The sequence below is a fragment of the Bombina bombina genome, chromosome 5, assembly GCF_027579735.1.
Source record: "Bombina bombina isolate aBomBom1 chromosome 5, aBomBom1.pri, whole genome shotgun sequence".
NCBI lineage: Eukaryota > Metazoa > Chordata > Amphibia > Anura > Bombinatoridae > Bombina > Bombina bombina.
In genome coordinates this window covers 421,374,299-421,387,536 of record NC_069503.1, presented here as the reverse complement: position 1 = coordinate 421,387,536, position 13,238 = coordinate 421,374,299, and the positions used below count along the sequence as shown (strand labels likewise).

The 13,238-nt window shown below is 39.6% G+C and overlaps 1 protein-coding gene across 1 annotated transcript in view; it reads left to right on the top strand.

The window, feature by feature from the left end:
• The first annotated feature begins 929 nt into the window (after nt 1–929).
• Nucleotides 930–13,238, top strand: part of CMTM6 (CKLF like MARVEL transmembrane domain containing 6) — a 156,180-nt gene continuing 143,871 nt past the window's right edge. The window contains exon 1 of the mRNA XM_053714257.1: nt 930–1,172. Coding sequence (XP_053570232.1) covers nt 1,056–1,172 — 117 coding nt within the window. The 5' untranslated portion in view covers nt 930–1,055. The remainder of the gene's footprint in view (nt 1,173–13,238) is intronic.

Sequence of the window (13,238 nt, the reverse complement as noted above, 5' to 3'; positions counted from 1 at the left end):
TCCAGATTTCAGTTGAGGGGGGGCTAACCCGGGGATCACCCCTCCCCCGCACACAAACTAGGATTGTGAATACCGCCGCTTGCGTGATAGATCTAACGAAAAAAACTGTTGATCTAACCTGATCTAATGTATATCTATCAAAATCAATAAAAATTGGTCCAGATTTCAGTTGAGAGGGGGCTAACCCGGGAATCACCCCTCCCCCGCACACAAACTAGGATTGTGAATACCGCTGCTTGCGTGATAGATCTAACAAAAAAAACAGTTGATCTAACCTGATCTAATGTATATCTATCAAAATCAATCAAATTTGGTCCAGATTTCAGTTGAGGGGGGGCTAGCCCCCCCTCATTAAAAATGCAATATCTCAGTAATTAGACTGGATCTAACAAAACTTTTGGCTGATCAAACCTGATCTAACGTGGAGCTATCATAATCAATAACATTTTGTCCAAATTTTTGTTGAGGGGGGGCTGGCTACGGGTTAGCCCCCCCTGAAAAAGATTGTTAATATTTCATATTTTAGAGTAGATCTAACGAAAAAAACAGTTGATCTAACCTGATCTAACAAATGGAATGATCATTTGTTTAAATTTTGAATATGGGGGGGCTAACCCGTGTGAGGTCAGGAAGATTATAGCCAAAATGCTATCCTGCATGAAGTAAAGCAAGATCCAGGCCAAAAATCCTTCCTGTCTGTACTTCCAAGTCATACCCATATGATTCCCCTAATATATATATATATACACATTTATAATTAACCTCCACATAGGATTAGGTTCAAAATAAAACGTCTTGTAATGTATGTAATATTCATCATTATAATCTAAAAACAAACGTAATACCACTAGGGGCTGCATTGTTGCAACCATGTCTGGCAACCGCGTGGATAACAAAAAGTCTTGTTTTACAATCACATTTGGTTTCACTTTTAGTTCTCCATTTTCTAGTGTGAATTTGAAAACGAACGAGGAAGTGCACAGAGTCACGGAAGCACCATAGTGAGGCTCACCGCAGCTCAATTCACAAGGCCGAAACTACCATCAGTGACAGCCATGGCTGAACCAGCTGTATACGCGCAAACCACAGAGCCTGCCTTGACTACTACTAAACCCTGCTGTAGTATTCGTGGTCTTGGGATGAAGCGTCTGATATTTAAAGTCTCACAGCTGGTGAGTGATTGTGTTCCGTCTCAGTAATATCACAGGGCGCGGTGAGTGACACGCAGTGAGTGCACTGTCGCTGCATAAGGGTCCTGCTGACAATGTGACAATCCCACTGCAGTAGGATAAACAACCCCACAGCCGCGCTCATTGTTCCTGCTTTACTCACAGGGGTAGGGCGGTGGTACTTGTTTTGAATATTTTTTTTCTCTCGATGTTATTTGTTTTTCAAGTTTAAAATAGTATCACAGAGGTTGGTGTAACGAGTAGTATGTTTTTTTCCTGTCAATATGAGGTCATCGATGTTTTGTTTAGTAAAAATGTTGTGAAAAGCAGTAATGGTCCTGGACTCATTAAACCCGTGTGTGTGAGCATCATAGACCTATTGGAGTATGACATGGGTCGAACCAGGGAGTTACAGGCTTGATCTATACAATGTAATGAGGTTGTGGAAAACAAAATCTCTTTGATTTTATTATCTTATCTCAAGAAACATAAATGTTATTTAGTAACCTGTTTTATATGCAACTATGTTTTTTTTTTTTTTTTGTAATGTTCTTGTTGAAACAAAGTACACAGGGAATTCTAGTGAAAACAAAAGTTATCTATTGTTTCCAGATCTAGGGCTGGTGGTACCCAGAGGAAAATGAAAGGGAAACTCGTTAATTTACTGGAAACACGATGGGCGCTCAGGTTTTGGGGCGTTGAGTTAAAAAATTACATAAAAAAACATTTTGTAGAAAAATAAATGTTTTTTTTCATTCTGGTGGGGTATATAACACTGTAATACAGATGAGCTGTTGTAGGTTATTAGCCACTAAGGGCTAGATTTATCAAAGCTGAGGCGTACAGGGGCACATATACGCGCCCCTGTGTGGGGGGAAATTTCCTGTAGGTAATCAACATTGCACACGAGCGCAATTTTGCGCTCGCGTGCAATCCCGCCCCCTGCCCGCGCACAGCCAATCACGTGCGGGCAGGAGCTGTCAATCTCCTTGGTCGGACTCGACCACAGAGATTGAATTTCGCCACCTTAGAGGTGGCAAAGAGCTTAGGGAAGCAGCGGTCTGGTGACCGCTGCTTGATAAATTATGGCGAGCAAGTTCTTATGAGAACTTGCAGCCGTAGGGGCTTGATAAATCGAGCCCCAACTAAGCTTTTGTCCCACTGATCATCTGTAGACCTGCACAAGCTGTGCAAAAATGATGTGCTCTAATTTGTCAGATCCTGTCATTTTCACTTACTGACACTCAATCTCTGTAGAAAATCATTAGTTATTTGGTCTAAAGCAGGGTTCTTCAAGCCATGGGTCGAGATCCATAACTGGGTCGAAACTTGTGTGTGTTGTATGAGAATGTGTGTGGTGTGTTTGTGTGTGTGTGTGTGTTGTATGAGAATGTGTGTGGTGTGTCTGCGTTATACAGTATGAGAGTGTGTTTGTGTATGGTGTGTCTGCGTTATATGAGAGTGTGTTTGTGTATGGTGTGTCTGCGTTATATGAGAGTGTGTTTGTGTATGGTGTGTCTGCGTTATATGAGAGTGTGTTTGTGTATGGTGTGTCTGCGTTATACAGTATGAGAGTGTGTTTGTGTATGGTGTGTCTGCGTTATATGAGAGTGTGTTTGTGTATGGTGTGTCTGCGTTATACAGTATGAGAGTGTGTTTGTGTATGGTGTGTCTGCGTTATATGAGAGTGTGTTTGTGTATGGTGTGTCTGCGTTATATGAGAGTGTGTTTGTGTATGGTGTGTCTGCGTTATATGAGTGTGTTTGTGTGTGGTGTGTGCGTTATATGAGAGTGTGTTTGTGTATGGTGTGTCTGCGTTATATGAGAGTGTGTTTGTGTGTGGTGTGTGCGTTATATGAGAGTGTGTTTGTGTGTGGTGTGTCTGCGTTATATGAGAGTGTGTTTGTGTGGTGTGTCTGTGTTATATGAGTGTGTTTGTGTGTGGTGTGCTTGCGTTATATGAGAGTGTGTTTGTGTGTGGTGTGCTTGCGTTATATGAGAGTGTGTTTGTGTGTGGTGTGACTGCGTTATATGAGAGTGTGTTTGTGTGTGGTGTGACTGCGTTATATGAGAGTGTGTTTGTGTGTGGTGTGTCTGCGTTATATGAGAGTGTGTTTGTGTGTGGTGTGCTTGCGTTATATGAGAGTGTGTTTGTGTGTGGTGTGACTGCGTTATATGAGAGTGTGTTTGTGTGTGGTGTGACTGCGTTATATGAGAGTGTGTGTGTGGTGTGACTGCGTTATATGAGAGTGTGTTTGTGTGTGGTGTGACTGCGTTATATGAGAGTGTGTTTGTGTGTCTGCGTTATGAGTGCGTTTGTGTGTGTTGTATGAGAATGTGTGTATCACAGAGGTTAGTTTAACGAGTAGTATGTTTTTCCTGTCAATATGAGGTCATCAATGTTTTGTTTAGTAAAAATGTTGTGAAAAGCAGTAATGGTCCTGGACTCATTAAACCCTGTGAGCAGCTTAGACTATTGGAATATGAAATGGGGCGAACCAGGGAGTTACAGGCTTGATCTAAACAATGCAATGAGTTTGTGGAAAACAAAATCTGTTTGATTTTATTATATTATCTCAAGAAACATAAATGTTATTTAGTAACATGTTTTATATGCAACTATGTTTTTTTTGTAATGTTCTTGTTGAAACAAAGTACATAGGGAATGCTAGTGAAAACAAAAGTTATCTATTGTTTCCAGATCTAGGGCTGGTACCGAAAGGAAAATGAAAGGGGTACTCATTGATTTACTGGAAACACGATGGGCGCTCAGGTTTTGGGGCGTTGAGTTAAAAAATTACATTAAAAAGCATTTTGTAGAAAATTAAGTGTTTGTTTCATTCTGGTGGGGTATAATACTGTAATCCAGATGAGCTGTGGTAGGTTATCAGCCACTAAGCTTTTGTCCCACTGATCATCTGTAGACCAGCACAAACAGTGCAAAAATGATGTGCTCTAATTTGTCAGCTCATGTCATTTTTACTTACACTCAATCTCTCTAGAAAATCATTAGTTAGTTGGTCTAAAGCAGGGTTCTTCAAGCCATGGATCGGGATCCATAACTGGGTCGAAATTTGTGTGTGTTGTATGAGAATGTGTGTGGTGTGTCTGTGTTATATGAGAGTGTGTTTGTGTGTGGTGTGTCTGCTTTATATGATAGTGTGTGTGTTGTATGAGAATGTGTGTGGTGTGTCTGTGTTATATGAGTGTGTGTATGTGCAGACATCCCAACCTGCAAAAACTCATTTCAGGGAGGTGGCTTCACCGGCTACTGGGCACCGTGCATTTCATTTGTGGACGTCAGGGAGCCGCTATTACAAAGAGCAAGACTCCCTGAACTTCAGGGAGAGGTGGGATGTCTGTATGTGTGTTGTATAAGATTGTGTGTGAGTGTGTTTGTGTGTGGTGTGTCTGCGTTATGAGACTGTGTTTGTGTGTGTTGTATGAGAATGTGTGTGGTGTGTCTGCGTTATGAGTGTGTTTGTGTGTGGTGTGTCTGCGTTATATGAGAGTGTGTGTGTTGTATGAGAATGTGTGTTTTGTGTCTGCGTTATATGAGTGTGTGGTGTGTGTATGCAGACATCCCAACCTGCAAAAACTCATTTCAGGGAGGTGGCTTCACCGGCTACTGTGCTCCATGCATTTCATTTGTGGACGTCGGGGAGCCGCTATTACAAAGAGCAAGACTCCCTGAACTTCAGGGAGAGGTGGGATGTCTGTATGTGTGTTGTATAAGATTGTGTGTGTGGTATGTGTTGTATGAGAGTGTGTGTTATTACCTTTTACAACACTTTCAAGTTTGACTACAATCAGGAATAAAGTGACCACACATTTTAGTCACTTTGCCAAACATTGCTGCTATCTATTACACAGCTGGTGAGCTAATTAGCAGCTGCCCTTGCTTAAAGGGACACTGAACTCAAATTTTTTCTTTCGTGATTCAGTTAGAGCATGACATTTTAAGCAACTTTCTAATTTATTCCTATTATCAAATTTTCTTCATTCTCTTGGTATCTTTATTTGAAATGCAAGAATGTAAGTTTAGATGCCGGCCCATTTTTGGTGAACAACCTGGGTTATCCTTGCTGATTGATGGATAAATTCATCCACGAATAAAAAAGTGGCTATCCAGAGTGCTTATCCCAAAAAAAGCTTAGATGCCTTCTTTTTCAAATAAAGATAGCAAGAGAACGAAGAAAAATTGATAATAGGAGTAAATTAGAAAGTTGCTTAAAACTGCATGCTCTATCTGAATCACGAAAGAAAATTTTTGGGTTCAGTGTCCCTTTAACTGCCAAATCTGTTCAGCTCTAGAATTGCAGTGTTTGTGGCTACTGAGCGGGACTTTGCCTATGTGTTTAACCCATTTCTTTGCATAAATGTTTTGTAGATGATCCATTTATATAGCCCATCTTGGAGTGTTCTTGTAACAATGTATAGTTTTGCTTATTGTTTAATAACATTGTGCTGGTTTTCAGACTCCCAAACCAAGCCCCAAAGTGTTAGATGTATATGTGTTTACAGACCACTGCTGGCTCCTGTTTGTCTATTCTGTCTTTTCAAATGCAAGGAAGGGAGGGGGGTATCTGCACCCATCTCCTTTCACTGGGTGTTCAAGCTGATCTCACCAACAATTCTAAACTTGGAGCTTCTAAGTAAGTTTTCTTTAAAAGGTTTTCTACTGGATTTTTATTTTGAAATTGCTTTTATTTTATTTTTCATATCATAACATACATGTAGCTGTTTACTTTTTTTTCTCAATACAGTGTATTTTTCCAGTATTTAAAGTCAAACCATGTCTAACATCTTACATTTGAAAACTTGTCATTGCATCCAGAACAGAAAACAGGAAATCCAATAGCAAATGTAAATAACTTTTCTCTCAGTAGTCGCATGTCGTTTAAATATAGTGCACATACAGATTTTTGTATTTATTACCCAACTATAAGAAATCTCTCATTTATTAATCTATGTGCGTTTACCCCTGGCTTCACTGTGTATAATCCAGGGTTCCCAAATGGCAAGGAATTGGTCTTTGGATGCTGTTAGGTCTGCTGCTAAGATGGACATTTTATAGATTTGATCAGTTTTCCGCTCTGAGGAAGAAACCTGGAGGTTTTGTATTCCAGTGTTTGGCAAGACATAGTCTAGTAGCTGTGCACAGTAGTGCTAACAGTTTGTTTTAGTTAGTAGTGTGTCCCTTAAAGGGACACTGTAACCAAATTTTTTCTTTTGTGGTTCAGATAGAGCATGCAATTTTAAGCAACGTTCTAATTTACTCCTATTATCATAATTTACTCCTATTATCATTTTTTCTTCGTTCTCTTGCTATCTTTAATTTAAAAAGAAGGCATCTAAGCTTTTTATTAGTTCAGAACTCTGGACAGCACTTTTTTATTGGAGGATGAGTTTATCCACCAATCAGCAAGAACAACCCAGGTTGATCACCAAAAATGGGCCGGCATCTAAACTTACTTTCTTGCATTTCAAATAAAGATACCAAGAGAATGAAGAAAATTTGATAATAGGAGTAAATTAGAAAGCTGTTTAAAATGTCACGCTCTATCTGAATCACGAAAGAAAATTTTTGGGTACAGTGTCCCTTTAAGTGGGAAGTGTAGTATTGCGTGTTCTGGTAGAAGTTCTATCTCCTTTTTGAAAACCTCACTTAATAACTTAGCTATGTCTTTCCAGAAGGGTTGTATTTTACTGCAATTCCACCATGTGTGCAAATACGTTCCTTCTTCCCCACATCCCCTAAAGCATAGTGCATTGTCTTTTACTCTCATCTTGATTAATCTGGTGGGCAGATACCATCGGAATGCAGACTATATATAATTTTCTTGTAGTTGGGAGTTAATGGTGAATGAGGTCCCTTTACGTAGAGTGTCCACCCATGTCTGAGCTGACCAGTTCCTACCTAATTCATCTTCCCATTTATGCATAAAGGCTGTTTTGGTGATGGTATCTGATTTGTTGAATATAGGGTATAGCTTAGCTATTGACCTCTTCGGTCTGTGTTTGGTTAAGCAAAGAACCTTGAAGGGTGTGCGGCTATGAGTAGGAGTCGTTCCTAGGGTATCTGCCACTCTAGATCTCAATTGAAAATAATGAAACCAGGTTGGTATGAGATGGGTCTAGGTCATTGTACTGTTGTATTGTGAGGAGCTTTCCATTAACGAAAGCATCTGATATTCTGAACAGGCTTCTATTGCTCCATTTACTTTGTACTATTTGGTCTAGTGAGGAATTTAGGTCTATCAGTGGAGCAGCAGGTGACTTAGTGTTTAGTAGTGGAAAAAGTTTGGTGGCCCTGTCCCATATAAACAAAGTATGTGCTATGGCTATGTAGCTTTTCCCTCTTGTGGTCTGTTTGTCTTAGCTGTCCATAATAGTTTGGCTATGTCATCTATTCCCATCATGTCCGCTTCTAGTTGTCTCCATTGGATGTCATCTGACCTGTTATGCCATTGGGCAGTCTGTGCCATTCTGGCAGCATAGTAATAAGAAATAAGGTGTGGAAGGCCTAGCCCTCCTCATGCTCTATGTCTAGTTAATGTTTGTCTATTGATCCTTGCTCTCTTGCCATTCCAGATGAAGGCCTGAATGTCCCTCTGTATGGCTTTTAGGTCAGTGTGTGGTATTGAAATGGGTAATGATCTAAACAGATATAATAGTCTCAGTAGAATCGTCATTTTGATGGCCACAATGCGTCCTATAAGTTAGATTCTATGTTTGGACCATTTAGTCATGAGCTGTCTAATATTGGTCAGTAGGGGCTTGTAATTATATCAATATAAATTGTGGATATCAGCAGAGATATTTATTCCTAGGTATTTGACGTGTTTGCTTGCACATTTAAAGGAGAAATTAATTTCAAGTATTTTCTTGGTGATATTTGGTATATGAATGCCTATTGCCATAAAGTCTATGCAATCTCTTATTTTGATTGCAAGGGGTTCAATACATAACGCAAATAGTAACGGTGAGAGTGGACACCCATGTCTGGTTCCATTGCGGATTGCAAAAGTTCTAGACTGATAACCTGCCAGTCTTATGAAGGCAACAGGGGTGGAGTACAGAGACGAGACCGCAAAGTGAAACTCGCTCCTAACTCCAATCTTTGTAAGTAGAGCATGCATGTAGTTCCAATTTACTCTGTCATATGCCTTCTCTGCGTCCAATGACAGGAGCAGAGAAGGCATTTTGTTGACTGAGGCATAGTTCACCAAGTCTATGACGTTACGGATATTATCTGGGGCTTCTCAAGCTTTGATGAATCCGACCTGGTCAGTATGTATTAGTCTTGTCAGTGGGTCATTCAGTCTGTTAGCTAGAATTTTTGTGAAAAGTTTAATGTTGTGGTTTATTAAGGAGATCGGTCTATAGTTCTTACAGTATTGTTTGTTCCTCACCGGTTTGGGGATTACAGAGATTCTGGCCAGAAGCATTTCATTAGGGATTTCACTTCCTAGCATTATGGCATTAAATATAGAAACTAGTTGTGGTGCCAAGACGTTTTTAAGCGTTTTGTAGAATATGCCTGTGTATCCGTCGGGGCCTGGGGCGTTATTGATTTTTTAATCTTTTATAACTGTCAAGACCTCTGAGAGGGTTATGGGTGAATTCAGAGTGTCCCTGTCTTCTTCAGTGATAGAGGGTAGTTTGCTGGCATCTAGAAAGTTATCTAGGGCGTCTTGTGCTGTCAGTTCATTAGACGGTGTGGGTAAGTTATATAGGGTCTGATAGAAGTCTACAAATGTATTGGATATCTCAATAGGGTCATTTGATGTATGTCCCGTGGGAGTTAGTATTTGGGGAACTGAGGTGACTCTAGTCACCTCTTTCAGTTTGTTAGCTAGCATTCTATCTGGTTTATTGGAGTGTATGAAGTAGTGTGTATCTAAAAGTTTAATGGACCTAGTGGCTTCATCTGTGAGTAAATCGTCAAGTTCTTAACTTTTTTTGTGTTAAGAGTTGTGATTTTTTCTTCCGTATCGAAGCTAACTCCTCTTCTCTTAATCGATTAATTTCTGTCTTAAGAGTTTCTATTCTATCCCTGTAGATTCTAGTTTGTTTTGCCGATTCGCTTATCAGATTACCTCTGACAAACGCCTTCAGAGCACCCCAGATGTGCAAAGGGTTATCAGTAGTGTTCTGGTTTGTCGCTATAAAATGTGCAATGTCATTTTGAAGTTTTTGTAGAACAATTGGGTCTCCCAGTAGTCTAGGATTAAGCACCCATGAACGGGTTCTGTTATGTTTTATGATGCCGTGAAGTTGGGCCTCAACTATTGCATGGTCAGACCAAGGGCATGGGTGTGTATATATGCTTGTGTTAGTGATGGAATCAGTGTTTGGCTTAGAAAAATAGTCAATTCTCAAATGTGAATTGTGCACTGCTGAATAATACGTATAGTCTGTTTTTTTTTGTTCTTGGTCCTCCAAGCGTCTATTAGGTTGTGGTTGAGTGCAAAGTCACCTAGTAATCTGTGGTTACGCTCCGATCTCTTGAGTACTAGCTACGGTTTGTTTAGATCTATCAAGTTGGTTATTAAGAGTCAAATTGAAGTCACCTCCAACTATCAGTCGATGCCTCTTCCATAAAGTAAACTGTTAAGTAATTTTAGAGTTAAAAGTTGCCTGATCCTCATTTGGTGCGTAAATATTGCAAATGATAATGGGGGTATTGTGAATTAAGCCCTTAACTATGAGGTACCTTCCCTCTTTGTCTGTAATTATTTCCTCTTCCCTGTAATATGCGCTTTGAGGGATTTATACTCGGTGATCGCCTTCTTTCTCTTGACATTGGAATGTAAGCCCCTTACATTATGTGATATTATTTTAAAAGGTTCCATGTATGATGGGTGTAGTATTTCCTGTGAGATCTATAGTTTCAATGGTGGGCTGTTTGAGAGTCTGTAGCTGACTAGCCTGATGGGGTAGATGTATTTCTCTAAAGATTCATGTTAGAGATAGGGTATCTTTCGATGTTGCACTGAAAGACTTATTGAGAGTCATTTGGTACAATGATAAATGCTAATAAGAATGGTTATACATAAAACCTTTTTTTTGGTAAATTAAACATAAATAACAGTGTATCAACTATAGCAACTGGACCATGGCTGGTCCTAACATCCTCTTTTATGAGGAAACCTGATCATGGTACTTAAAAAGGCAGTAACAGATAACTGTACAATAAGGTAGGCATTTTAGGAAGGATAATAGGAAGACATATTTTTAGGGTAGGGAAGGGGAATGGAGGGAGAAGGAGAGAGGGTGGGGATAAGGTTGGGAGGCAGGTGGGGAAGAAATGGTTTCCGCCTGTGCGGAAGGGTGACTGCCATATTAGGCCCTTTTTTTATTAATTATTAAGTAATAAATAATGACATATCGAAGTGTCTCTAGCATACCTAGAAAGCATAACCAGTAGTTATTCAAGAAACAGAGTTGTCAACCTTCAAACTGAGAGTCTCATTTATAATAACAATATGAGAAGTAACAAAAGGATAGGATACTTAAGTCAAGTCGGTGCACTTTCATCTTCGTGGGCCAGCTCGGCCCTCTCTGGTGTTTTAGGGTCTCTAGAGTCCTTTCTTGACTTTTTTTTGCCTAGTCACAGGTGTCCATTCTCTCTGAAATGTTTTTCTTTGTGGTTTGGGGAGAGGCAGCTGTTCTTGTTGGTCTGGAGTAAGGTGTAGTTTCTTCAATAATCTTTGCCCCGCTTCAAGTGTTGTACAGGAGTAGGTAACATTCTGTTGTTTGAAGATTAGGCGGAAAGGAAAGTTCCATCTATATTTGATCTGGGAGTTATTGAGAATCATAAGGATTTAAATTCTCTTCGCTTTCAGAGTGTAACAGGAGCAAGGTCTGTATATATTTGAATCTGTTGCCCTTCAAATGACAGAGTAGGTGATAATCTTGCTGCTTTGATGAGTTGGTCTTTGATATGGCAATAGTGTAGTTTCACTATGACATCTCTAGCCATAGAGGGCTGCGGAGGCCTCGAGAGGGCCCTGTGTGCTCTGTCCATCAGGAACATGGTATTGTCAACATCTGGGAGAAGCTGATGAAACAGATTCAGAAGCGTTTCAGGAAGGTTGATGTAGCTTTCTGCTAGGTTTCTTATGCGGATATTGGATCGCCTGGACCTATTTTCAAGGTCTTCTACCTGGTCCTCTAGTCTCTGTATCTGAATTTCATGTTCTCTCAGCATGTGGTGTATATTAGGTATTTCTTCTACCACATCGTCCAACTTCTCCTCTAGTTCAGTAGTGCGTCCTCCAATGTCGATTTATGTCTTGTTTTAGATCTTTTAGTGCCGTTTTGAGCTCCTCTTGAAATAATGCCTTAATGTGAATAAGTAGCTCTTTGTTTGGCGTGGTTAGTTGTGAAGCCTCCGTCTGCTCGGCTGTTGTCGAGGGTGAGCTATGCCCCGTAGGAGTCATGGAGGCCTCAATTGTTTTCTGTCTAGATTGAGAACGTGAGAGACAGTCTTTAAAGGGACGCTGTACCCAAATTTTTTCTTTTGTGATTCAGATAGAGCATGCAATTTGAAGCAACTTTCTAATGTACTCCTATTATCAAATTGTCTTCATTCTCTTGGTATGTTTATTTGAAAAGCAAGAATTTAAGTTTAGATGCCGGACGATTTTTGGTGAACAACCTGGGTTGTCCTTGCTGATTGGGCAACACCAATAAACAATTGCTGTCCATGGTTCTGAACCACAAATTTGCTGGCTCCTCAGCTTAGATGCCTTCTTTTTCAAATAAAGATATCAAGAGAACGAAGAAAAATTGATAATAGAAGTAAATTAGAAAGTTGCTTAAAATTGCATGCTCTATCTGAATCACAAAAGAAAAAATTTGGTTACAGTGTCCCTTTAACTGTTTGGGACTTATTCTTCATTATAGGAGGAGTGAGGAGTTGCTTATGTCGCTAAAGGGAGATCTTTGTAATATTGCCTTATGTCATGTGGATGATATGCCTATGATTATTATTATAGTTTCCTCTGTTAATATGTAATATAATTTGCTTAATGAGTCATCACATGGTATTTAATGCTGCGTAGCGTTGAAGAGGTCTTTTGGTTCAGGTCAGATCTGGCCTTCCTTCCTAGATTATGGTTCACAGCAATAAATTATACATCCCTTAAAATTACTTCCCCGAACTTCTTGCCAGTATCACAAAAGGTTTTGCTGACCGGTCAGGGAAGCTACTTCTGCTATTAAAGGGACACTGTACCCAAAAAAATTATTTCGTGATTCAGATTGAGCATGAAATTTTAAGCAACTTTCTAATTTACTCCTATTATCAAATTTTCTTCTTTCTCTTGGTATCTTTATTTGAAATGCAAGAATGTAAGTTTAGATGCCGGCCCATTTTTGGTGAACAACCTGGGTTGTCCTTGCTGATTGGTGGATAAATTCATCCACCAATAAAAAAGTGCTGTCCAGAGTACTGAAACCAAAAAAAAGCTTAGATGCCTTCTTTTTCAAATAATGATAGCAAGAGAACGAAGAAAAATTAATAATAGGAGTAAATTAGAAAGTTGCTTAAAATTGCATGCTCTTTCTGAATTACAAAAGAAATTTTTTGGGTACAGTGTCCCTTTTAAGGTGCATTTGCCGTTTCGTGCAGGATGGCACTTTATATGTTTGGGGCAGTTGGTTTGGTTGCGTAGTATGGCTTATAAGCTGTGGAGTGCAGAGTAAAATGGCGTTTTCCCGCTTCGTTAAAGGGACAGTCAACACCAGAATTTTTGTTGTTTAAAAAAAAAGATAATCCCTTTATTACCCATTCCCCAGTTTTGCATATCCAACACAGTTATAATAATACATGTTTTACCTTTGTAATTATCTTGTATCTAAGCCTCTGCTGACTGCCCCCTTATTTCAGTTCTTTTGACAGACATGCAGTTTAGTCAATCAGTGCTAACTCCTAGGTCACTTTACGTGCATGAGCTCAATGTTATCTATATGAAACATGTGAACTAATGCCCTCTAGTGGTTAAAATGTATTCAGATTAGAGGCAGTCTTCAAGGTCTAAGAAATTAGCATATGAACCT